Source organism: Lissotriton helveticus, chromosome 3_1, assembly GCF_964261635.1.
Source record: "Lissotriton helveticus chromosome 3_1, aLisHel1.1, whole genome shotgun sequence".
NCBI classification, from domain to species: domain Eukaryota; kingdom Metazoa; phylum Chordata; class Amphibia; order Caudata; family Salamandridae; genus Lissotriton; species Lissotriton helveticus.
Genome location: NC_136061.1, coordinates 795,664,764 through 795,692,297, shown reverse-complemented (window position 1 = coordinate 795,692,297; position 27,534 = coordinate 795,664,764). Strand labels below are relative to the sequence as shown.

General features: G+C 42.7%; 1 protein-coding gene across 1 annotated transcript in view; it reads right to left on the bottom strand.

Moving 5' to 3' along the window:
* C3_1H11orf58 (chromosome 3_1 C11orf58 homolog) overlaps positions 1-27,534 on the bottom strand; it is a 103,930-nt gene that overhangs the window by 54,826 nt on the left and 21,570 nt on the right. The window contains exons 3-4 of the mRNA XM_078681030.1: positions 25,026-25,086; positions 2,776-2,885 (exon numbers count right to left, since the gene is read on the bottom strand). Of these exons, the coding sequence (XP_078537156.1) occupies positions 2,776-2,885; positions 25,026-25,086 (171 nt within the window). The remainder of the gene's footprint in view (positions 1-2,775; positions 2,886-25,025; positions 25,087-27,534) is intronic.

Here is a 27,534-nt window from a genome sequence, read left to right as displayed (position 1 = left end):
GGCCACGCCTCTTGAATGTGGGCCACTTTTTTCGTCAGTGCCCCGGCCGAATTGTGATCCCAATCCGACCCTGACGGACAGAGAGAAATCTTCCAAGGACCAAGCAATGTGGTCAGCAAGGGAAGACGTGGGTTGCACTCGGTGCCCAGGTTGAAATCCTCACTGCATGTATTATATATCACTAGATGATACAATCCTTTGCCACAATTAAAACCCACAATTTCCCAGCCTTCCAACCAGCCTTGAAATCAAACCAGTTAGCACCTAGCATTGATTCTGTTCACAAGGAGGAGCTATAGCATCCAAGCTCTCGTTTTAAATTACGCACCTTATTACGTACGTATCATTGGGATTCCAGGGGAAATTAATCATGGGCGGTTTTAATATACGAGGCGACATGGTACTTGTGAAAGCGCTAGACATACCTAAGTCACGCCAACATTCCTAAAGTCAAGCCTTCAATACGGGTAGCTCGAGTTCGGTAATTCAACAGTAACTGACGCCGTTACTTCGTTTTCTGATTGACCAGTCTGCTCTGTGGACCTCTACATTCACCGCATGGGTCGGAATTGACCCCTTAGGCTTTTCAAATCCACGCTGCCTTGAATACTTCCAGGGTCAATAAAAAGAGTAAAAATACGTATCCGCTGTATGTCAAGAGCGCAACGATGTCCCACGGGGCCGTGCCCTCTATTAATACTTACGTTACATTCTTAATTGGAACGGGTAGGAGAAATGAGGCACGGGGAGGTGGTAATACCTTTAGGAGCCTTGGAAGTGGAAGGCGCCGCAGCTGTACTCACAGTGGCGCTGGCACCGCAATGAAGGCTCCACGGGACGCAGGCAGTCTGTCTCCGGGCCACCCACTGCTGGTGCAGAGCTGAAAAACCAGCAGCAGCCAGAGCCCGCAGGACGGTGCACTCCAAGAGTCATACCAGTACACTAGGGAGACAGCAGGCGGCAGTGTCGCACAGGAGCCCAGCTCTATGCAGCCACAGATACCCCTTGGCTTCGGCCCCCACGGTCACATTCCTCAGCTGCCCGTCCGGCGCTCTTCCCGCCAACATGTCAGCCCAGGGCTGGAATGCGCGGGCGTGACAGACAGCCCTTGTGAAGACTTTATCAGCTTGCTTAATAAACAAGCTGATAAGAAAAGTCTTTACGGCAGCCACAAAGCAGGCGATGGTGTCTGAGGGACCGTCTAAAAAACCCGGACAGGGCGGCATCAAAAAACCCTCCTGTCCAATGGGAAGCCAGCATTTACCAAAAACGCTGATGTTACCCAACAGAAAGGAGAGGCGGGGCTTAGAGTGCCGTTAAGAAATCTTACAAAATACAATATCTCTCGCAGGGGCGGAGCACCGCTATGCGCGGCCACGCCCACACGCAAGACCTAAAAAAACATTTGTGGTAGCAAAACAATCATTTGCCCATAAAATAGAACAAGCATTGGCATAGCCAATAGGTCTCGCATTTGGGACCTTATAAGTGTTTAGCCATGCAACAGTTGATTTTGTTGCACCAAGGTTATTCGGCTGCATAACTAAATAATTAAAAGGTCTCAAAAGCGAGACCTATTGGCTATGCCAATGCTTGTTTAATAGTTCTGCCGGCACCAACATACACAAAGACAGACACACAGGGCGCATGCAGGAGGACACCAACGCCGCGCGGCAATAAAAAAAACAAAAAAACAAGCATTGGCCGCTGGCGCTTGTTCTGCAGGCACAAACATACACAAACACAGACACACAGGGCGCATGCAGGACACTAACCCTGCGTGGCAATAAAAAGAAGGCAAAAGCTAGTTGGATTGCTCGGTAAAGTGGTTAATACCTTTAGTGAATGTGCAACAACTCCCTGACTGTGCAGTAGAGCCTGGTGGGGGGGCGGGATGCGAGCGAGTGGGAGGGAACGGGCCAAGCCGCGCTGGAGAAGCATCACGGAGAAGCGAAAGGGTAAGAGAAGAGGCATGGGGGCAGGGGAGAGCATTCCATTGAAGTGTGAAGCTCTCGCCAGGTCTGATGGGGCGGTGAGCGGCATCAATGCGGGACTCTGCACACCAAGGACTCTTGCCTCGTGGCCCCTGAGAAAAAGGTTGCGATATAGCTGATTCTTTCTTTTTTTCACGTTTTTTTCCCTTTATGTCGTCATTAACATGCCCCCAAAACAAAAGATTTCTCACAGGTGTGCTTCTGCCAAAATACTGCAAAAGCAAGTCTGGCGACTAAAGTGTTGCAGCCTCTCTTTTCCAAACAAGCAAAGAGAAAAAAAACAAGATGACCAGGAAGTAGGGGGAGAAGGGAGGGGGTAGCATGAAAGAGATTCTGCAAAGCGGACACATGGCTCCGCCCGGAAGGGCTGAAGCGGAATTAGAATAGTAAACAAGTTGTGAATAAAAGAAGGGACAGAGGAGGAAAGGTGGGAGGGAACACTGCCTGGGGAGGGGGAGGAGAAACGCAAGTAAGGCTGTGTGCGGGGAGAGAGAGGGGAGGTGCTGGAGCTGGGGAACAGATGGCCATGAAAGTTTATGGCCCAAAAGCGCGTGCCTGTGGCCACGTGAACTCGAAGAAAACCGCACGAACGAAACCCTTGGTTTCACGAGTTTTTTGAGCACTTGAATTCTCGCTCCGCTCAATGCGCTTGCGCGCATTGATAGGTCGCGAGACCTAAAAATATATACAGTCTAATTGTTTAAACTCTAGCACACTGCAAAAAGGCAACATTAGAACACTGGTACATTGATGGATGTAGGATGCTTAAACAATATGTTACCTCACTGAAACCTAGCCCACAATGTCGACGATTTCTTCCGGATAATTTGCTGTCCATGCCTTGATGAAACTGATTCTCTAGTTCATCACAAATTTTCTTATCTTCTTCACCTAAAAGTACAGTATACAATAGGTTAGGTACGATTTTAAAAGCTTGCACTGAATAAAAAGAGCAAGCGATATTAAAAGTTATTTTTCTATGCAAACTTCATTACTGTTTCTAAAAGACAATAGCTGTATCAGTCCAACAGCAATGGGTGGAAAGTTTCTAAAAGACAATAGCTGTATCAGTCCAACAGCAATGGGTGGAAATGGGTTATCTGCAGGCTGACACGCATACCAGATGCCGTGGCACCGGTTATGACAATGACCGTTAACATCCTGCCCTGTTAAGGCACCCCCATTGTTCACTTTACCAGTTTTTCATCCGTAGATGTTATTAGAGCTGTCTCTGGCCGCATTTCCGGTCATTGGATCCCGCACAGATTGGCATTTTCAGGAACATTACATCCACATAAATTAAAACCAACTAGTATTGAATATAACCAACCATTAAAATAAGGATTTAATTTCTCCGCGTGAGGACATCCTTATCACCAAAAAAAGTCTGTTTTTTCGGAGGAACCATCATTAGATTGTGTATACTGTGACGGAACCCTGATGAAGGCTTCGCCGAAACACGCGTAGTGCCAACATACCTCCAGTTGTCCTATTGCATTATGCTATCTGAATGTCTATCATATCAGAAATGGTTTTCTAGGCTCTAGACAGGACTTCACGGATAAAAACAAACCACTAGAAGTAAATTATGACTGATGTAAGAAATCTGTATTCACTGACATTTTGAGACAACAGTAACAAAATTTGGTGCATATCTGTGGACATCTTTTTGTATAAGTAATGCTTTCCACAAAATTGTTAATAGTTTATAGAAAAAAAAGTGTTTAAGGAAAAAAATATATTTAATAGACTTATGACAATATCATTAGTATTGCAGGTTTTCCCATTTGACATTCACTATATAGTTCATGTACTAGGTTTTTCTGCCCATTCTTGTATTTTTCATCGCCTTGCCTAGGCTTTCTTTTTCAATTGTGGATTTCAATGTTAATGGCAAGTACAACTTGTTTACAGGGGCCCGTTTTGCAATGTAATTGTAAATGGTGTTATTACATAAACATAACATAACTAAAAGACATTTATTAAAAAATTGCAATTTAGTGAGGAGACCTCAACTTTAGTAATAAACACCTCTCCAAAATAACAGTGGTCAAAACCATTACAATATACCATCTAATGTTGCCATTATTGGAGAATATCCTGGGAAATCAGTATTGATCACAGCAGAAACTAATGCCAAATTATAGAATAGATTCAGACTCTACATACATTGGCTTGCTTGCACAGATCGCTACAAAACGAATTGGTGTTGTAATTGTGATTGCATTTATAAAGCGCTTACTACTCCAGACGAGGCGTTGAAGCACTTTTTCGGCAAGTAGCACGCTACTCCGGAACACAAAGGATTAGTGTTGAATTAGTACAGTGAAATATTTAAGAAATTTGAGTGGTGGATAGGTTAGTCAGTTATTTGGATTGAAAAGGATAGCGGAGGGATAGAAGAGGGAAAAAGGTTTGCATTTATAGAGCGCTTGTTACCCGTGATGGGGGTGTTGAGGCACTTTTTTGGCGAGTAGCACGCTACTCCAGAACCCATAAGGATTACTGGTGAATTAGTTTTGTGACACATGAAAATAATTTGAGTGTACATAATAGATGCCATCATCCAAGCATCTTTTGTACACATTGCTCTATAACCAGGTATTAGAGCTCTGAAAGTAAGTGCACAGTAGCTCAGAAGAATATAAAGAAGAATATAAAGAGTCTTTCATACATACAACCACCAGAGGTAAAGCAAGCTTGTATTATTTGTAACATTATCCCTATACCAAACACTTTATGAGCAGCCAAGTTCATGTTGACTACTACCCACAGATGAAAGGGTAACCTATCCAGCACACAGTGATCAATATGTACACAACTGTTCAGGGAAAACCAAGTTCCTTTAGATACTTGAGCCCTGTAACATAACTAATGCCCTACTATGGACAGTCTTTACGTGTACCAAACTGAACCTACATTGAGAAATTAATTGGATACCAGTAGAAATGTGGTACTTCTAACAATAAATAAATGCTAGATTTCAATAGGAAAGTTGAACCCTCAAATTTAAATTTCCTTCACATTTACAGAACTTGTTTTTAATTTGACATTTGCCTTTGTTTTTTATATACATTTTGTTAATCTTCTAAAATTATTTATATTTTCCAAGTAGTTGTGGACCCCCTGAATAAGCTTCACTGACCTCAGTTTAAGAACCATTGACCTAAGGGAAGGTCTGTCAGAGGCAATTGACAATTCACAGTAATACTGAAAACAAGGGGCAAGATGGCAGCACCAGGCCAGTAAAAACCTCACACAGATTCCTCCTGCCTCAAATTCAGATGCCTTTAAAAGAAAGAGCATGACTGGAGAACACTAAACCATTTTCCAGGGAGGTTGAACAGACGTGCTACTGGCGAAAATATTGCCTTTATCATGCCTTCGTGAGTGCTTAGGAGATTTTACACACAAAGGCTTCAGACAAGCACAGTGGATGCAGGCCGTGGTGGCTAACATATGAAGCCAAACGCTGTAAATTTGATGAACATTTGAGGGAGAGCCAAGACAAAATACTTCTTTTGGATATGGTGGAACCTAACGATATTTAGCACCCATGATCTTCGATGAAGTACTATAGACATAACAGGAGTGTTGGGGAAGCCAAGGAACCCCTCAGGTCAGTCCGAAGCAGATACATTAATTATTTACACGAGGTAGCCATATCCACTATCTTTAAAATAGAACCCATGGAAATGGTTGGATATTAGAACCTGCAAAGGGCAGGAGTAAATCCCTTTCCAAGGTGGTAAGGAAGAGCAGAACAAACCCAGTCATGGTGAAGCTCTATTGGTAAATGTTTCCCCACAATGCAATAGGTCTCCCATCTGCCTGAGCCTAAGCCATTGGCACTGCAAACTAGTCAAGTAGATAACTCAAAAAGTTGCAGACTACACAAGTTTAAGGTTTTGTGATGACTCATTTGGGCAAAGTTATTGCAAAAACTTTCCTCTAATAAAGGATAAAAGTTTATCCAAAGCTTAAGCCTAAAACAACTCTTAGGAGTAAATTGGGTAGGTAGTGTAGTGTCTTGTATACATTGGTATGGCAGAACCCTTCTGGTCCCCGGAGGACTCCATAGAATTACGGAAGGGTTGGGGTGTGGTTAAATAAAGCTGGTGATGTATTGCGAGTCAGCTAAAGGATGCACTGTGAAAAATAAAGACGTACAGTACAGAGCTCTGTATGTGGCGTAGTCATTTGCATGTTACCAGACTGGGGAGGATGCTACAATTGGCGACGAGTCAGTGATATGTAACCAAAAATCCAACAGTGCCCTCCCAGAGAGTTTTCAGAGTTCCAGCAAACTGCTTGTGCATGCCACAAGTGCCTTAGCGAAAGTGCCACTCCAGCCAGTGCAAGATTTTTGAAGGCCAATGCTTATGTAAAATTAAGCCAAAGTCGACCCTGAACCTGCTGGTAAGGCTGAAAGAAGACATTTTGCGCTATCACACAATATCGAACTTTCAAGTGTACATAACCAGAAGCCCAGAAAGCAGTGACAGCCAAATGCGAAAGCGTCCCAAAAGTAAGAGCACACAAGCGCCGAGAAACGCTAAAAGGCACTGAAGACAATGCACAAGGTTGAGAGCAGCTATGAATATATGTAAGATATAAACCTGACACTTGCCGATTAAATGAAAAAGGGGCCCTACAACATCATTGGGGTCACCGACACTGGTGCAAGATCGTGGCTGGGGCATAGAGATGGTATGAATGGGACAGGTTATAGCGGACAGTAGATGGCACCAGAGCAAACTCTGCTCTCGGCAGCAGAAGTTCCACAGGTCATTATGATGCCGCCACCTTCCTGAAACCACCGCTTCCATTCAACATCACCAAAAAGTTTGGCACCAGATGGACTGTCTGGTTTGAGAAGTTTGATATTTCATTGATGCGCTAGAGGAGAAACATCACAAGAAGATCATCAACTACTTAAAGAATCTTGCAGGTGACCGACTGAAAGAAGCAATAAAAGAAAATACCACAAGTTGATCAAATATTTTACGACCAGATTAAGGGGCATTAGAGGCCAAGTTCAATCCAATGCCGAACAGACTATGACAGGTACATCTTCACCCAAGCTAGACAGCAAGCTGGGGAAACAATCAATGAATTTGCTGAAACACTTGAGACTTCAGCATTGCAAGTTCAATGAATTCAACAATTAAGAAACCATACTTCTTCGAGTAATCGATGGGTGCCTATCTGACTCGTTCAGACGACATATACTGAGCAAGTCACTCAGTCTAGAGAGTGCGCTCATGGCTACAACAGCAGAAGAACGTGCAGATCAACATGCAGCGAATATGGAGGCCGGAGTAGCCCAAAATGAATCATCATTGGTCATGAAAAGTAAGCAGAGACACAAGGTCAATTGCCATAAAGTGATGTCTCCGAAGAAAAATAAATTGTGTTTCCGATGCAGATTCTCCTTTCCGCATGAAGGTAAATATCCCACCATTGGACAAACATGCAAGGGCTGCAGGAAAGAACCATTTCATAATGGTTTGTAGAGTGAAAGAGACACCAACTAAGTCACCTTGAGAAGAGAAAACGGATGCCAGAAAGTTCCAGAAGCATCGCAAGACCAAACTGCAACATCAAGTGAGGCAAGTGGATACTGAAATAAGGCAATCGTCATCCACATCCTTGTCCACATACAATTAAACATCAATGTTGAGCGACAGTGAAGAAAATGGCTGTGCGATGGCATCTACTAGTAAATGATGTACGCTTGCCGGTTTGGCTTCATGCAGGGAAGGGCCCAATCTAAAAGACATTGCCACTTGGAACAACCAAACTTCTTTGGTGAGTGTCCTAAGATAACACTCCAAGTGGGTGTTCCATACCTTTTATCATTGACAGTGGTGTATCAATAAACATGTCGCCCGAAAAATATCAAATCCTGTACCCCGTCCTATGCCTTCAGAGACCAAGGTATACATGTGGGCTGCTTCCAAGCCATTAGTGTGTCCAGGTTTGTTAGTAGCAAACACGCGGCAAGAGAAGACCAACATAAGCGAATAAAAAACATTGCTTTTCGACCAAAATTAACAAGGTTCAGGCTTAGATCATTCTCCCTCTGGAGTTCGCAAGAGTCCTGAGATATTACGGTGATTTGTGCACTCAATAAGTTTGTGACAAGTGCGATACATGTTCTTAGAGGCACTTTGTCGACTGCATGCTTACTCAGCGTCACCACTGCTCCTGAAATGGGTCTGATTTCTATCAACTACAATGTACATGCACACCTAGCAAGTCCGTTCCTGTACTTATTTCATACACTAGGAAAGCTTAAAACCATTAAGGTGCAGCTTCACATTGAGGACTTTTGTCCTGTGGCTCAACAACATTATCAAATTACTTTTCACTTGCAGGAAGCCGTTGAAAAAGAAACAGAAATGCTGTTAAAACATGACATAATTGAATGCTCTACTGGTCCCACGCCCTGGGTCTCACCCATAGTGGTAGTGCTAAAGAAGGACAGTGGAGGTGATGTGCACCTCTGTGTTGAGATGCACAGGGCCAATAAGGCAATCGAGCTAGAATGACAACCAGGTCCACACATTGCAGATATTACAACACAGCAAAATGGTGCCAAAGTCTTTTCCCGCCTGTTTTTGAACAAGGGGTATCAGTTTGAGCGTCTTTGGAGGGTTGCTTACTCCCCGCAGACCTCCGCGCAGCCCAAAGAGAATACTATACCGCAGTTAAGACTGCGAAGGGTGCCTACTTTGCGTCAAGGATCCTGAAAGCAGATAATAATAAGGACATTTTTACCATAGTCCAAAGCTTCCTGTCGCCTCAAGCTGAGCATAAAAAAATTCCGGTTTCTGCCTATTGGTGTGAGGAGCTCTCCTCCTTCTTTATTAATAAAATTAAGCTTATTGAAGAGGAATTAGCTTTGAGTAACGCTACCTCACACCCCTTGGCGGAGTCATCTGGTGGCCCTACGTGTAGCTGCCTTGCTAAGTTCACTAGGGTGGATCAAGTAGACATCCTTGCTCTGCTGAAATCTCTTAAATCAGGCTCCCCCTCAGACCCATGCCCGGCAAGAGTTTTGGCAGGAGTGGCAGAGTGTGTAGGGTCTGAGGTCACTGCTATGGTTAATTGGTCATTGCAAACGGCTGTGGTACCTAAGCAGTGGAAGCAGGCAAAACTCCTGCCTCTCCTGAAGAAACCTTCAGCTGATCCCCTTAGTGCAGCTAATTACCGTCCCATCTCCTTGCTTTCGGCACTGACGAAAGTCTGCGAAAAGGTCGTTTTTCGGCAGCTGAATGCCTTTGTGGAGGATGTCTAACCATCCCAACACACGTTCAGCTGGGAACAAATCCAATAAAAGAGTGACCCCTAAACAAACACGAGTGGAAACAAAGGAGGGTGCCCTCCCGAAGGGGAACAAACCCACAGCAATTGACTTAATGTTAAAGAAAGTCACGGGGGAAATAGAACGTATGGAACGGAGTTTATCCTCCTCACCCAACCTCAATGTTATCACTCAAACACCCACAAGAGACCTATCAATAGTAGATAGCCCAAACACCCAGGGCAATATAACTCAACCAAACAATGATATAGAGGATGTCCCCTGTGCACAAACCCCGGGCCAAGAAAACTCTGAGTTTAATGAAACGACCCACCAGGAAAAAAGGAAGCGACAGGGGAGGAGTAAAGGGCCCCAGAGACAGAGGAAAGCGTTAGTAAGAGACAATCCACCAATACGCACACAAGAGTTTATAACAGTAGAAAATAACTCCCAAGTAGAAATCCTTCCACCAGGGTGGATCGAGACCTTAGTTGCAGATCTCAAAAAACAGCTAGAATCTTTTATTGCGGCACAATTAAAGCCCATTATAAGCAAGGTGGACAAAATAATGTGTGAGCTCTCTAAACAATCCAAGGCATTAGAGCACACACTGGCAAAAACTTCTACTGACCCAACTCAGACAACTGAGGCAACCACTAATGACCATGCAAACACAAAGAGAGCGCAAAATAACAACTGTGTCAGTCACACTCAACACGCAATTGTCCAGATACACGACGCCCCAAAAACTGCCCAAAATCAAAAAGGGGGCATTAATGACAATTCTAGAGGGGCACACAATCAAAGTATGAAGAACATAAATATGGAAAAACCCCGTTTACAACCATAATGCAATGGAGACAGGAAGACTGCCCTCAGAGGGAAGGTAATTACGATCACTGTTACACAGACTCCGACCCCTTTCATACTACTAACAGTCACGCCCCACATATAGATCTCCCCCCTGAGGCAAGCCCATTTGTAATAGTTTTTGCAGGGGTACCAGAAATCAGGCCCACCGAGAGAGAATCACACCATCAATTACTCACCAAAATCTCCAAGTGGTTGAATATCCACAGACCCTTAAATAATGGGGAAAGAGGAGAGATAGAACAAGTAAGAAGAGTAAACTGGATTGGGGGGGGAGGAAAAAAAGATATAAGAGGGGACTGTTAATGTTGCAAATTTTAGGGACACCGGTCTGGTTGATTACATCCTGAAGAATTCTAACAGGAATCAAACCAGCACTATTTGTGCACTCCCACTTGGGTATTTTTACCCAAGGAGTCGGAACATTAACCGTGCGGGTGATGAGGGAGGGTGGATTCTTGGAAGACCACAACGTACATATAGACCAAGACCAGTAAGCCAACCCGAACAGTCCCTTCCTCCTCGAGATTACGCACAATGGAGAAATAGATTTGCCCAGATTCAATCACTCGAGGATATTGATTGACTGATCCCAATAGAAAATAACTCTGAAGCAAGTTTAGCGACTAGTGGATGCCTGGGGCCCAGAAAGAGGGGGTGAAAGTGGGAATGTGGAGAACACACAAACCGGGAGGCTACACCCACATTTGAGACAGGGGGAAAACAAAGTAAATATCCAAGATATATTAATAGTGGGGGAGGAAAGAACAAATGAAATTCACATAGTAAAAGGTAAGGAGAATAGGGTGGGTCTGACCATCCTATCCTGGAATATTGCAGGGCTGGAAGCCAAATTAAAAAGTAAGGAGTGGTTAGAATTCATAAGGCGCTTTCATGTCATAGCGCTCCAAGAAACGTGGGCACGGGATTCGGACCCTTGTCAATTGGAGGGCTATAAGTGTTTCTTTAGACCTGCCCAAGGGACAAATTCTGGAAGAGCAAAAGGAGGCCTAGTAATATACGTAGATTTAGACTTGAATGGCACCTGGTCATACCCAGACTGGATGTCAGACAATATACAAGTAGTTACACTACAACTCCAGGGGGAGAGTCTACTGTTTCTAAATTTCTATAATTCTGGGCCAGTGGAGGGGAACTTCCCAATATTAGCAGAGCTGGAGGGCAGACTAAATGAGGAACTGGATCAAAGGACGAAGGGCCCAGAACCAACTGTCCTGTTGATGGGGGATTTTAATTGTCATCTATGCCCCAAGCTAGTCCCTCTATCCGCCGACTGGTCAGCATGCCCACTAGAAAAGGGTCCCCATTTTACACACAATAAAGAGGGTACAACTTTGATGAAACTATTAGATAATTTTGCGCTCACTCACGTCATGGATCTAGCTGCACTTAAAGTAGGGGAATCCCCAACACCCACATTCAAGGGAAAAGGTGGTGGGTCCATAATAGATTTTATAACGATCTCTGCCTGTGCCATAGAACAGATCGTAAACACTAGAACAGAGTGGAGTCCCTTTAGTGATCACAACCCCATTTTAATAGAAATTAAATGTAAAGATGTAACGAGAAAAGACCCAGGGGTGATCCATGAAACTGATATCCAACCAACAGACCAAGGGAGACGTATAAGGTGGTCACTGATTAATCCTCAAGAGTTTTACGTCAAACTAGTGGGCGAAGGGAAAGCCCACATAGAGACCTGCTTAGATCCCACAATAGAGGGTAGAGGAGTGGTAGAGGCTTTCGAATCTTTAACCAAAATTGTGGAAGGATTATTGAAAACTAGGAAGCCCGTAAAACAGTCATCCTCTCCAAGATGGTTTGATTCTAACTGTTCCAGAGCGCTAAGAGACTTAAAGCAGAGCTTAAAAAAGAACCCAAGGGACAAGATTGAAATTATCCGTTGCAGACAGAACTACAAAACCCAGATAAAGATAAGGAAAAGGGCCCTTCAAAAAGAAGTCTGGGCTGACCTAAGGGAGGCTGGTGAAACCAAGGACTATGCACAGTTCTGGAAAATCATAAATAGACCATGCTTTTATGACTCAAGCTCCCCAGTCATCGGCGTTAATATACTACCAGAACAATGGATTGCTCACTTTAAATCCTTGTATAATCAACAGGAGGTTGACTCTGGTGATGGAATATGGATGGGACCAAGGGCAGAACAACTTGAATTATCCTTGGAGGAAGTCCTTAAAGCAATCTTAGGGCTGACACGAAACAAAGCCCCAGGCCCGGATGGCACCCCCCCAGATCTATTCCTCAGCAACACCGAGTTATGGGCCCCAGTGGTAACGAGAGTACTGAATGCAGCAATCAAATCAGGCCTGCCAAGATCATGGTCCACTGCGGTGATTGTCCCGATATATAAGAAAGGCTGTAGGGACAGCCCGCAGTGCTACAGACCCATTTCATTGATTGATGTTTCCGCCAAAGTACTCGGGAGGGCGCTCCTCAACCGCTTAATAGAATGGACTGACACCCATAACATCCTGGTGGATACCCAGTACGGGTTCAGATCAGGTAGGTCAACTAGTGACCAATGCCTCAACCTATACCTCCTCACGGCTAAGTACACTAAGACAACTGATGGGACCATATACATGGGGTTTATGGACTTAGCAGCTGCTTTCGATAATGTTAATAGAGCCAAACTATGGTCACTCATGTCTAACTTGGGAATTGATTCTGATCTTATTAATATTTTGAGGGAGCTGCACTGGAGCACCACTGCCAAGGTCCGCTATAGTACTGGGGGGGGGGCGAGTACCGATCCCTTCCCGTGCTCTGGAGGGGTGAGGCAGGGGTGTATCCTGGCGCCGTTCCTGTTCTCCCTTTACATAAATGGACTGGAGAGTGCCCTGATAGCACTGGGAACGGACTGTCCTAGGGTGGGCTCGCGTCATCTCCCGGTACTCCTGTACGCTGATGACGCGGTCCTCCTAGCACGAACGGCAGTTGGCCTGCAGCTCTTAATTAAGGGTTTCTCTGACATCATGAGGAATTTGGACCTCTCCGTTAACATGACAAAATCTTTCATCATGGTTGTGGGGAAGAAACCACTGAAGAAATTTGTGTTCAAACTAGGGGATCACGTCTTGGACACTGTCAAATCATTTCCGTACTTGGGTCTTTTATTTGATGAAAAATTCAAGTTCGCCCCTCTGATAGAGGAGAGGGCCAGGAGACTAGTCTCAGCTAATGGAGCTATACTAAATTTCGCCCGTCGTATGGGACGTTGGTCCCCAGAGCAGGTGATGACATTGTATAGGTCGATCAGTATCTCAAAGACCATCTACGGAGCTGAAGTGTGGGGTTTCAGTGATGCACAACTAATACAAAGAGAGGAAGATAAATTCCTAAAAAAACTGCTAAAAGCTTCCGTTGAACATCCCAGCAGTAATAACACATAAAGAGTTGGGTATCCCATACATAGCCGATCTGATCAGACTGAGACCCATACTGGCCTGGCTTAAAATTTGGTCAAACCCCAATGCGGAATTGACCAGACAGATCATCCAGGATTGCCTGATGAAAGAGATGGCTCCAAATCCCCTGGCTGAAATATGTCAAAGACACATTGGGGGATATTGACGAGCAAAGGTTATTTCTGGACCCCTCTAGCGTGGACATATATTCCAGACATTTTGTACAAAAGCAACTACTGGAAAAATATGATGGCAGGAGGAGGGAGCGTGACTCTACTAAATCCTCGGTAGGTGCTCATTCGCTTGTTTGCAATGAAGTGGGCATGGAACCGTATCTCTTTTTAATGTACAGTCAACATGAGAGGTTTTTAATGACTCGTTTTAGGCTCAATTTGTTGCACCATATTTTAGCCTATCCGTCTGGGTTTACTCAAACAATTGAGCAGAAGGGTGCCTGCGGCTGCGACAATAGGTCTCCGCAGGACACCCTTCATTTTGTATTACTGTGTTCTTTTTATAAAACACTGCGTCAAAGATTTTTAGTGGATGTTTTAAAAGACTCAAACATTATCCATGCTAAATCCGCTTTATTGTTTTTGCAAAGAGCCACTGAAATGCGTACTCTGTTTGCTATCATGAGTTTTCTGAAAATTGCTTTTAAACTAAGAAACACAAGAGGTTGATAAAGTTGGTGGGATAGGAAGGAAACTAAAAAGTCATATGGAGCCTTGTGTCATATTTGCACTCTGTTTCTATTATTCACAAAAATCCTTTTTTAACTTGCCGATCTGTTTTTGTTAAAAAAATCGGTATGTTGTTCAGTATGTTTTATGTGATCATGTACTACTATGTATTTTTATGATGGTTTTTTACCTTCGAAACAAATAAAAGAACTACTGCCCATTCAGTTTTTTTTTTAAACAAATGGATGAGGCATAATGTGGAATCAGTATGTACTGTGCCAAATTCAAAACTCTTGCTAGTGTTGGGAAGGCTATACTAATGACAATGTCAATTTATGTAGTACCACCAAGGATTTTTAAATGATCTGGCTGGAGTGGAGGGAAAGCTGGTAAATGCACAAGTGAGAACGCGAAACCAGTGAGAACGCGGTGATAGATTCGGTAGGAAAACATTTAGAAACTTTGATCCAACATTTGCTTTATTTGCAGGAGGCACTGGGTAACTGAAGACACAACATCAGTTTCATATTCAGCGAAAATATGAAAATTTTCAAGTGAGGTCTTCACGGGCATGAATAAGGGGCATCAGTTCTCTGGGGCATAACCATGCTTCTCAAACAAATTTCATAGTCAGAAGTGGGAGCTCTGGCTCACGAAATTTCCTTCAAAGTTTTGATGGCTTTTTTTGTTCCTCCACTTGAAGCCTGCAGCATTTCTAGAATGCTATAAGCTGAATGTTAGTTTCACACAGTTTGATCAAGTATCTCTACCTCTTATCTCTCAGCACTGGTTTCCCTTTTGCAAGAAAATTCAAGCCCTGTACACCCATTCAGTCAAAATAGTTTATTCGGCTCCACCAAGTCATAAAAGTCATAGCAAATAAAAGAAAACCATATCAAGTATTAAAATACATAGGTTTGAGGGAAACACTTGTTAAATATATTAAAAACAGGTACTAAAAGACATCTACAGCATAAAGGAGTCATTCAATAATAAGGTTTGTACATTTATGGGACTTAGCATGTAACTGAAAACAGCATGTATAAACAGTTTCATTTCGCAGACAGAGCAAATAAGTAAAGGCGGCAACATGGGATCTTATTTTTAGTGCTCGTACTATAGGGCGGAGAAACTGCACTCTTTGTGCGGTGTAAAATGTGCAAAAATAGCTAAAAGTGCAGAGCTATGTTCCACTGGGAATTTGCAGGGACAGCTAGGAAGAGAGAACAAGCATTTGCAATGCAATAGGTCTCGCATTAGGAAAGTTTGAGCTATTGGTATTGTAAATGACAATTTTTTTATTTATGTGTTGGTTTTGAAAATAGCGAAATTAATAGCTTTGTCATTTACAATGCCAATAGTTTTAACTTTCGCAAATGTGACACCTATAGCATTTGAAATGCAATATGTATTGTATTTACGTGACTAAGATGTATTGATATTACAAATAACAATGGCTTTTATTTTTTTTAAATAATTAATATTTACAAGTTATTGTAATTTATAATGGCAATAGCTTAAACTTTTGTAAATAACTTTTGTGAAGATTATGTTCAGTGTATTTTATTGTGACGAAAATACAAGAACAGAAGTGCAATATAAACATCTTTTTGTGACATTTGTAATAAAGCTTGAAACATTGAGAGAACATATTTGAACCAGTTGTTGGGGCGACGCCGGTGAGTGGGAGAGAACGAATAACAGGACTCACTCATCACCGGAGGCAGATGAAGGCAAACGCATTGAGAGAGTGGAGGGCGGAGAAGAAATGAGGGAGGAAGCGTAGGTTAAGAAATAACAGAAGAGGCGCAGAGACAGAAGGTAGAAAGGAGCGAGAGGCAGTGGATGGGAAGGGGAGGGATGCCAGAGAGCTGTTTTGAGTCCGGGGTTTTTAGAGAAAAAAACATCGTTCCCAAGAGACTGCAGTGTGAGCTCTGATTCTGAGCTGAATGTACCCCCTTCACACCATCTGCGACACAGAGGTGCACAAGGGGACTAGTGCAGCCTTGTGAAATAATAATAAACAGAGTTACTACGTCATCCCATCGCTCCCTATAAGAGACTGCAGTGCTAGCTCTGATTCTAAGCTGAATGTACCACCTTCACACCAGCCGACACAGAGGTGCACGAGCTATTCTGTAAGAATGCAAAAGGCTAATCACTGCGATAAGGAGAGAAGGTGGTGCGAGTTATTCACATCAGCTGTTTGCAATGAAACAACAACACAAAGGCAGCACTGGGAACTATTTACTAGACCCTGGGATATTCCGACATGACAGGAAGCCTCTGGAAGATGGTAGGCAATGCGCTCGCTAGTGAAGGAGACTAAAGAGGTAACTCTACAATGCGATGTATTTCTAAGTGCTCGGCAGGACAGTTAGGTGTAATTTTTTGCCGTACACTTGGTGCCATGTCTGTAAACACGCTTTGACCTTCCGGCTTGCCTAGAGATCGCATCTCAACACAGCTTAGAGTAGAACCTTAGATAGGACGGTTAAATAAGGAGAGGAATACTAATAACGGGGACGGATACCTCTGGCTGGCAAAGCCTCCAGTCTCTACGTGCAATACATTTGTTTACCCAGCATGTGCGAATAGCGCTTCAGTAGTCTTCTAACATTCCCTGCAAACATTTCCGTAAGAGGTCGGCATCTCTCCAAGATTTCCTGAGTGTTTCCAAACAATAACTAAAGTGCATCAGATGGGTAAGAAACATTACCAGTGCCTAATGTGGCAGGCACTGACGTGACAGTCGTGGATTCTGCGCTGGATGTAGGGAGAGAGAGGGACAGAGGAGGAAAGGTGGGAGGGAACACGGCCTGGGGGAAGCTGGCTGGGGAGGGGGAGGAGAAATCCAAGTCCCAGAATTGCTTCGCGTTGGTGAAAAATATAGCAGACATGGCTGGAGGTGCCCCGGTGACATGGGGCTGTCAAAAGCTCGGCACACCGTCTTCATAGATTTCTATAGCGTCTACATATGAAATGCCCTCAGGCACTGGAGTCCAACACGTGATTGTGAACAACACTGGGCTTTCAGTCTATTTCTACACGAAAACCCCTCTAGCACAGGAAAGACCAGATTACTTGTGTGCACAAGGAAATCACTTGAGGTTGTAGAAGGAGTTCGCGAGGCAAGAGTTGTGTAGAAGGGGGCTGGGGAGGAAGAAAGAATGAAAAGAGGGTGGACAGAAGAAAGATGAAAGGAGAGAAGATATGATAACGCCTACCGGAATGAAATGAGACTGGGAGTTAGGTTTAGGGACGTGTGGATGGAAAGAGAAAAAAAAATGAAAGGAAATGATGCAAAACGAGGGTGACTAGAGAAAAGGTCATGGTAATAAAACAGAGGAAAAGGAACAGAGAAGAGGGGAATCAAATGGAATGCAGATACACTAAAGAAAGGAATTAAAGAGAAGAGGCAATACGTGAAAGAGACGAATAGGAAGAATGCTTGATGAGATGTGGTGAGAAGAGAAAACGGAAGAGAAAGAAAAAAGGGTACTGAAGTGGGATGGGGGTGAGAAGCGAGGTGAAAGTAGATGAATTTACAGCCGCCTCTTCAATTCAAAAAACGTCAGTCAGGCTCTAAATTAATGCAACGGGCAAAACGTAGCACCACATGACTGCAAATGAATCTTATCGGACCGGCCGGTATCTAACGAGGTATCTGTGTCCCAGGGAGCCGGCGGTATGTCTCTGGCAATATGTGCGTGCTGAGAGCTGCATGCTTTGTGCTCACTTGCAGGCAGTATTTTCTCTCATTGTTTCGGATATCCTCGTGAATCTGTGGCGCGTGGAATGCATTCATACTGACAGACTTCCTATTGTTTCGCCCCTCTGGAGCTTTGTTGGCGAAAGGCTGCATCACAGCCCCTGATAATTATATTGCTTAATTAATCAAGGCGAAACAAAAATTGTGAATGTTTGCGTGGTTGCCAAGTGCGGGAGATAAACAAGCTCTCGGCATTGTTGTGGCGGGGGTGGCCGAAAAGCACGGATTTAAAAACAAGTTCTGCAGGACGTAGGCAGATGTAGGGAGGGGGTGGGCAGGCTGATTAGCTGGGGAGCGGATCTCTGAAGTAGCTCACGGCCTTGAGGCCGTGAAAATTAAAGCAATTAGGGGGGGAGGTGGGAGGGAGGCTGCCGGCAACTCGAGCGACCATATGGAGAGGGAGGGGGTGGACTGCCTGCTGGGAGAAGCTTGTGTGAGGGAGACTGGGCTGCCTTTGTAATGAGGTAATACCACAATACCACTAAGTTGGGGAAACTTATCAGCCCTTTTGAAACCTGAGCGAGTTGTTGCAGAGACAGAAAAGTGAAGAGTATAGGCGGAGAAGCAGATGCGAGTCACGGCCTGCGGCCGTGAAAGTGTGAAGCAGTGGGTCCCGGCCGTGAACAGGGATGTAATTAGGGGGGAGGAGGGACGGAACTGAAGTGCTCTGGGTTTAATAGACGGTCAATGTCCAGCTGGTTTGGTGTGTTATTTTATCTGCAGCAGGGTGCTTTGCACAACTTCAGCGTGTTCTAAGAGGCAATCTGCTCTGCACACCCGTGTCCCACGGTGCATGCGCTGCACAATTTCCGACTCGCTTTACCAACAAACATCAGTATTATCGACTCAGTGAGCTTAATAAAAGTGTTGGTAAAATGCCACACGAGCAGCTTAGTCTCGAAAGCTTTACGCCGCTCCATATGCACAACACACTTTCTTGCACTGTGTTTCACGTTCTTTCCAGCGTGAGGAACAATGAGAGGAAGAAGGAAGCGAGAGAGCGAGGAAGAAGGGAGAGAGTGAAAAGGGCGACAGGGGGAAAAGAACATGGTGAAAGATGGAGGGACAGAAATATAAAGATAAGACAGCTCACAGATGGGCTTGGAGGGAGAACGAAAGAGAAAGAAGAGGGAAAACAAAGATGAAACAAGGAACTGGACGACAGCAAGGGAGTGGGAGACAGAAGGAGGTGGGGGCAGGGTGAAGGGTTAAGGGGTCGGGAGAGACGGCACAGGCTGGGCAGGCTTAAAAAACATGTAATTATAAAAATTTCGATCTAGCGCTGAGAAACCCTGGATACGTTGTAGCGCTTTAGAAATAAACATTTATTTTCCTCAAAAGAAAAGGCCCTTTTCTGATTTGCTCACAAAGTTTACAGGTGAAATAAGATTAATCTATAAACACCCGGTTTGCAGTAAGAAAATAATGAATAGCTATTTTTAAATGGTACATTGTTCAGCATAGTCAGTGTTTTGTATTTACAACATTATAAAGGAGTCACGGCCTGCGGCCGTGAAAAAGTGTCTGGCCTAATGTTTAAAATTGAAGCAGAATGCCTTCACAGCAGCACATATAAAGCATTACAACTGGCAAATCAGTGGTAAAGGAGTCACGGCCTGCGGCCGTAAAAAAGTGAAGTGAACGAGCGCACACTGGGGAAGCTTGGAACTCGAGCGACCATATGGAGAGGGAGGGGGGTGGGCTGCCTGCTGGGAGAAGCTGGGCTGGGCTGCCTTTAATGCGAGTCACGGCCTGCAGCGCTGGTTGGGAAGCAAATGGCTGAGGCTTTGAAGGCTCGTGCATGAGAGCAGGTCACGTGATTGGGATTCACGTGAACTGTTGGAAATCCTCATCGTAAAAAGTCAGTTTTGTGGATGGGTGGCATTAGGTCTCTCTGCGAGACCTAAAAACCACATACCTTTAACTGGGAAAGCCAACTGCAAGTGTATAGTTTGAAGACGGAACCGTGTCTAAAGAAACTTGTGCCTCTTTTATAGTAATCTCTAAGTAAGGTGTGGGAAGTTCAGGTAAGACCCCCAAGTGTGTTTCCTAGCCATTCTACTCTAGTCTCTGCCCAGGTCATTTGTGCTTCTTGACTAAAAGGTACTTTGGTCTGGGTTAGGGGAATGTTCAACAGACTATCCCGGTTAGGAAAAATATTTGGGACACCAAGTCTTTCAAAATGCGTTTTAATGTACTTAAGGCATGGGACATCCAGACAGTTGTCCAGCTTCAGACCGTAAGATTGACCTACATAGATGAGCTTCTGGGTTTTTTCCAGATTCTGTGCCATAACAGAAGCAGTTGGAACTTGAAATAACCTTCTATATAATGAAGCTTAATCTCTTCATGGCAAAAGGCAGTCAACAAATAACGTCCAGCTGCCAGTATTCTTCTTATAAACTTGCTCTCCACAATTTGTAGAAATTTGCCACTAATATAACCCCCATAAACCTGCACCAAATGTTGCAACAGACACACATTAACTTTTAAAGATACCAAGCATTTCTCTAAGTGGTCTGTGGCTTAGTCTTTTACAGAAACAAAAACTTCATCAACTGGTCTTTGGAATTGCATGGCTCTTACAATCGAGAGTAATTTCCAGTTAAAATCTAAGTATCGGAATTCCCAGATATGTAAAATGTGGAGCTTTCATAATTTCTTCCCCGCCTAGTAAAAACATTTTAGTCTTGGCTAGTTTGGGACAGCATGTCATCACAAAGGACTTATTCGGATTTGTTTTTAGTTCTAAAATACTCATACAACTATTAAAAGCATCTAGTAAGACCTGGAGACCATAAGCAGTTTGTGCGATTAGGAACGCGTCATCTGTGTAAAGCACCACAGGGATTTTTCTCTCCTGGATCTTTGGCATATCCTTACCGGTCGTTATCAGGTGCTCTCCCAGGGAATTAATACAAGTTAAAAACAGAAAAGGTGCCAAGAGACAGCCTTGTCTAACCCCGAGTGATTAATGGGAAGTCCTCAGATAGATCTCTGATCCTGTTATACCACACTCTGGCTGTATTATATTCATGTCACCTAGTGATTAGTGATATTATTGCGCTATCAATGCCTTATTGGAGCATTATGGTTGATTGCTTGGGGAGGTCTACGATAACAAAGGCACATGTTAGGTCCATGAATGGAAGATTTAAGGATTGCTGAACAGTGCTCCGACCTGGGCGAAAACTAAACTGTAGATCTAAGAGCCTGCATGACTGGAGCACAGGTTTCCAATTTGGCCAATAATACCCCTTCTTAGGATCTTAAATATGCTATCTAAGAGGGATATCGGGCGGTAGCAGTGAGGTTTGCTCTGGTCTACCTTTTGACAATAGGGACGAAAATAGCGTCCTACCATGGGCCTGTAATTGCACTAGTTATTACACTGGTTATTAAGGGTGCGCAGAGCTGTGGCAAGATTTGAAAAGGTCTGAGGGAATTGGGTCAGGGCCCAGTGCTTTGATGGAGGGGCAACTCTATTTGGCTAAAATTACATCTGGCACTTTTATTGAGATACTTAATTCAAGGGTAGCAGTTGTATTCCAATTAACTATTTTGCTAGGGCTTGCATTCAGAGTCTATTCTTTTGGGATGAAAACTTTGGAAAAATGGGCCACCCAGTCTTTGCTTGGGGGATAACACAATCCATTGTTTGAGGGTCCCCCACCTAGGGGTTCAGGGAATTTTCTACCTGCCAGAAAGCTCTGGAGTCTTTCGGCTCACTTGCCATCATAAGATCCTCCCAAGGTTTTTCCTATATCCATTTCTTTCTTTTTTGGATTGAGTCTCCTCGCCTGGATAATTCTTGGTTGTTCTAGTGGGTGTTTACTCAAGGCAAGCTATAAGAGTCCATGGGCTTTAAAGCAGGTTCCATCAAACCCCTTAAATTGTGACTAAATTGTGTCGCACCCTTGGTCAATCTGTCTGCCATATAATTGTTTAGCCTGGTTTATGCAGTTATTACTTCTGTTGGGTTTGCATCTTTTTGGAGGATCTTGTCTATTACTGCTTGGTTGTTCTTAAGAAGATCTCTATGGAATGCTTCCTTATCTATTTCCTCCCATTCATTTAATAAGGGATTTTCAACATGACCTTATACTAAGCTCTAGGATAAGTGGGTTGTGGTCACTTATACATGAGGCCACAACTGTACAGGTCATAAACCATGAAGTCCGCTCCTCGAAAATTAGAACTTGATCAATTATGGAGTTTGAACTAGAGCCCATATAGGTCAGGAGCTTTGATAAGCTCTGTGTACAGCATTCTGATGAAGAGATTAAATTATTTCCAAGGATCACTCCGTTTGGTGAGTCCCCATAAGAGTTGTGTTCAAAATGTGCGAGGGGCTGATTAAATTCATCACTGATTCTGCATATTGTAGAAACTCTAAAAGTGCACATTTTGATATTGAAGTCACCTACTCAAATAATTGATACAGCCTTTATGTTTTCACCTAAAATGTTATGTAAGGTATACTCCATACTGTCCACAACTTTGTTCCTGATGATCAAATATATTGTAATCAAAATTTACAAAAACCAAATAAAATGGCTTCTGCGAGGGGATCAGAAGGATATGGTAGAAAGAAGTTATGACCTTCTCATATATTATGCAATCAGTCAAAGAAACAGATATGAAAGTAACTAGGGCCCCCTTTAGCTAGGCCTGACTTCGACATGGTGGCTGCAATGTGGTAAGTGACAAACCCATTTATATGTGGCAGGTCAAATAACCATGTCTCTTGACAACATATTATTTGGTGATGGTCAACTACATTCAGCCAGATGCGAGCCTCCTGTTTAGTCATGTACACCCTCTTTCCAAGGCCATTATGAAAAAGAGTCTAATAACTTCCTCCATATCACCAAGCTTTTCCTCTTTATTTCTACTCGTCCTTTAATTAGAAATTTGCATGTTAAAACTTATTGGATATGGTAAGTGTTTATTTACAGTTCCAAATCAAGTCTCTGGGAATTCTTAAAAGGTACAATCCAAAGTGAAAGCAAGAACATGAAAAGCCAAAAGATGTTAAACACCATTTGTGCTTAACGGTACTACTTTAAAAAAAAGAAATGTTTCATTCTCAATAGCGCCAGGTTGCCTTTAGTCAAAAAGAACATGTCATGCAACAGGTAGGAGAGTACTGCACCTTGGCAGATCTGTATAATTAAAAAAGCAAAGTGCAGCTGATAAAATTATATGTGTATTACCCAAACATAAAATAAGTGTTTGAATCAAAGACACCTATTATGCACAGAATTCCAATCGTCAAAACAGTTCAATAAGTGTAAATTCTGTCAAACAACATCTAGGACATTTTATGAAGATCCCAGATATTGTCCGATGCTTTACGAGAGGGGCCCTTTCTTATGGCTTTTTCTGGAGGTGAATCCACTGGTGATTGGAACCACTATGAAGGACTGAAACCCCTGTGACAATCTAAATCCTTCAAAATCTTCCTGGGCCTGTCCAAATACTGCTGTAATGGGAAGAGCACTAAACACACTACTGGTATGTTGTGTATTTACATTTCCATCATGACGAACAGCCAATTAGTTATTTGTGCTTGGGTGTGCGGTTTTTCTTCACATGGGAAGCATTGCACTAATGTTTGGATTTTGTGTTAAATCTTGGAGTATGTCAATTGTGGATAGAAATTTTAACAAAGCAAATGCGAAGGTTCGCCTTTATTGTAAAAGGTTTTGAAATTATACCAATGAGAGCCATTCTTTTGAGTTCAAATGGATGTGTACATAAACAACAAGGACAATTCCTGTGCACTACAGATCTACACAATGATTACTATGCAGTAGATCTTACAACATTGCCTTTCTCAATTTCTGGCATCCGATGGCCTCCTTGAAATGGACTTAAATGTAAAGTTGGTTGGCACATGCGACCTCTTAAAAGATTAGTCAGTACACTCTACGACTCTAATCAGACACCTTAATACTTAAGTATCTTTTCTATCACCACATTTCACTTAAAAAGATAAAACAATAGGGATATTGTGCACACCCTCAAAACCATTCGCTGTCTTGAAGGTAACCCGTCTTCTCATCTAATCAAATTGGTTACCCACAATTCTGGTGCCATGCTACAGAAACTCCAATCAATTCTCAATAGGAGCTGCATTTTTTATAACTTACTTAAAGGTCATATTGGGCCCACTGGAATTCAATGCATTGTCTGCAATACTGAATTAAGTGGTACTAAGGGAGTAATGTGATCTCTTCATAATATAACGATTTTGGCATTTCTGAAAATTCAAAAAAAATATATACTTGGCCTTGCTGTCCAACTGCCTTAAACAGATAGAATCATCTGAAAATTACCATTAGATCAACAGGTTGTGCCAGAGGGATGCAAGCGAAAAAAATGGTGTACACTTATACCTATTCACGCATGACAGCCACATTACAACTTGTTTCTTAAAGGAACAGGAGTTTCAATGCAGAAGTGTTACTACTTTGAGCGCAGAAGAGGGGGGATGCAAAGAGGAAGATGCCAACTTAGGCAATGTGCCTTATACAAAATAATGAGCTATTTTCACCATCCAAATAGTGGCTCCTAGCAAAATTAGTGTTTTTATTCTATAAAGGTTTGCAAAGTGATCATATCTCGCAGTATTTGGCGTATGGTGTCATAACCCATTTGAGAACTACTTAGAGACACCAGATGAAGCACCACATCTCCTGCTGCCAACCACACTACTTTTTTCTTAAATTGTTTAAAACGGTGAGAGATTAGCTGTCAAGACAATGTTAGCTGATCTGTTATTTGCACACTCCACTGAATAAGACAGTTGCCAAAACACAAAACAATTAAGACCCACTGTGTGTAAGCCCAGAGCAGACAACCTACAAAGACAGTCATATAAAAAATGCACATTACATTAAAATCAAATGCGCTACCACTGTACATCAAATAAACACTAACCTGTTCGGAGGTGTGATGTTGACTTATGGTCTCCTATAACAAGACGTCCAGTGTGTTCTTTCTGCAGACCAACAAAAGGAGAAACGGGTTGGTTGTACGTTAATTATCCATAGCAATTAAATCTGCTCATCATATGAAACTGGTTCAACCAGTGACACAAGCACTGGCTTTAAGCCTGGTAGCTATTGTTTGCTTTTTCAGTTCATTTTTCCACATTGGATATATTATATTTTGCAAGATTTATGTACCTCTTTGCGGTTAGTCCTAAAACCATGATGTTAAAACAGCACGTTTTAAAATGGTACTGTAAATTAATCTTTTATACACTGAAATAATTTTTTTACATTGTACTAAACCCGTTTAGAGATTCAGAAAAGCTTTTCTGAATTGGAAAAGGCATTTTGCGGATCATTCCTAATAACAATTTGGAGGGGCGTGAAAGGGGCTTTCCCTCCTATTTAGGATTCACAATGAGATGTATCAGTGATCTGCGACCACAACTGGGTCTACAAATCATTGGACAGTTACCAAAACCTGAAATTAGGTGGTAGCTAACTTGCAAAGACAAAGCTATCCCTTCTGGACAGCTTTTATTTTGGGGAATTGTGTTGGGCAACCTCAGGGGAAGCAGACAGCAGTCTGAAGGATCTCCGTCTACCCTACCCCACTCAAGCTAATGAGGTCACAACTGGGAAACTTATTTTTTTAAGCAGCACCTGTCCTTTTAAGGTACACAAGCTTCTTTAAAAATAATTCCATTTGGGAATATAAACTTAGGAATGGAGGTCTGGAGTTCTCTAAAAGCTGCAGACTCTGGACTGGTAACCAATCAAAGGGGGTTGTAAACAACGACATCCCCAATTAATATGGAGTAGGAAAGCTGTCCCCAGGCCCCCTGCAAATGGGCATTTTGCAACATGACCTCGTTGAACATAGGCTGTATTGCAAAACGACAAACTAGTCACAAAATGTCAGCGAGTAATATGCAAACACTATTGCGACCTGTCTGTAGGGACATCTGGCCTTATGTTCTCTCGATCAATCTCTCCAGAGAGCTCTTGTAGACAGTATCTTTATCTTCACAGAACTCAAACATCTTAATTTTTTTGTTACAATACAAGAGCTATTAAAATACAGCACTGAACATTTTTTTTTGGTATAGGCACTAAAAGCGTGGATTAATAAATTATATAGTTCAATTTAAGCTGTTAAACGAATTGTTGCAGATTTTCCTCTTCAGCAAATACAAATACAGAAAATGGCCAAATGCACCACTCTATACTGCCCATATATACACTAAGCAGTGAGGTTCATGTGCCTTTATGCCCTAATGATACCTCAACAAGTTTAGGAAAGATAAAAAGCTCCCATCATACATGCAGTCTACAAGTACATGCTACATCATGAAAGTACTTCTAGACCAGAAAGAATTGCTAGAACATGCAAGTTAAACAAACACGTTAGCTATATTATAGTATGTCATACGCCCGATTATGTGAGTTGAAATCGTGGAGCATTAATTGCAGCTATAACGAATGTAAGAGGGAATCCTTTGTTAATGCCAAACACGCTACTGATGGCGCCAGCAGGAAGATTAAGCCTCTAATATAGGCGATCACAATGTAATTATGGCAGCATAATCTCCTGTAATACGGTGCTAGGTGAACTGTGCAAAATGTGCAACTGGAATACTAGTTAGTTGTGATATTTGACCGTGGGAGACGAATAGGAGTAGAAAACAACTAGCTTAGAGACATTTGCTCCTTCAACAATATATTTGGTCTTCGAACCAATTGCATGCCTGTATCTCAAGTGACTTATGTGAGGTGTACCCTCAAGGAAAAAAGTTACTGGAGATATAGGAAAGAATTTGTTCGTGAAAATGACACATACATGCACAATCTTAACAGAAATCATTTTTCAAGTCATAGTTTATGAAACAAATTCTCCTTCTTGTGTCTTCTTACAGACATTTTTCCCCACCACCCTTTTCCATTTTTGCAGTTATTCGGGAAGTTGCGGTAACACCGTAGTGCCTTTCCCATAAAGTTAAACCACATATGCACACACATTACAGTATTTTACACACTAGAGGTTTATACTGTACACTTCAAAGTCATGTTTTTCTACTGTATTTCTAGAACCACCATCTATAAAACCTATTGTGATCCCCGCGGGTACGTTGCTAAAGCAGAAAGCAAAAGCAGGAATTCAATAGCCACCTCCACAAATTATAACTAGATAAATATTTTAATTATTTATACAGTAGATAACTCACTGTATAAATAACTCTAGAAAAACATTTATCAATATCTTTATAACAATGCATACTAATGATTCATCAATACATTTTAAAAAATATTTTCACCAATATTTGCGACGACGTGGATAGTTGTGATATCCCCGCGTTGGTACGAGGGGGCTGTGCTGGCAGGCGTGTCATTGGGAATATCACACACGATTAAAAAAGTAAATTTTGGACATATCACTTCTGTCACTAACATCTCCA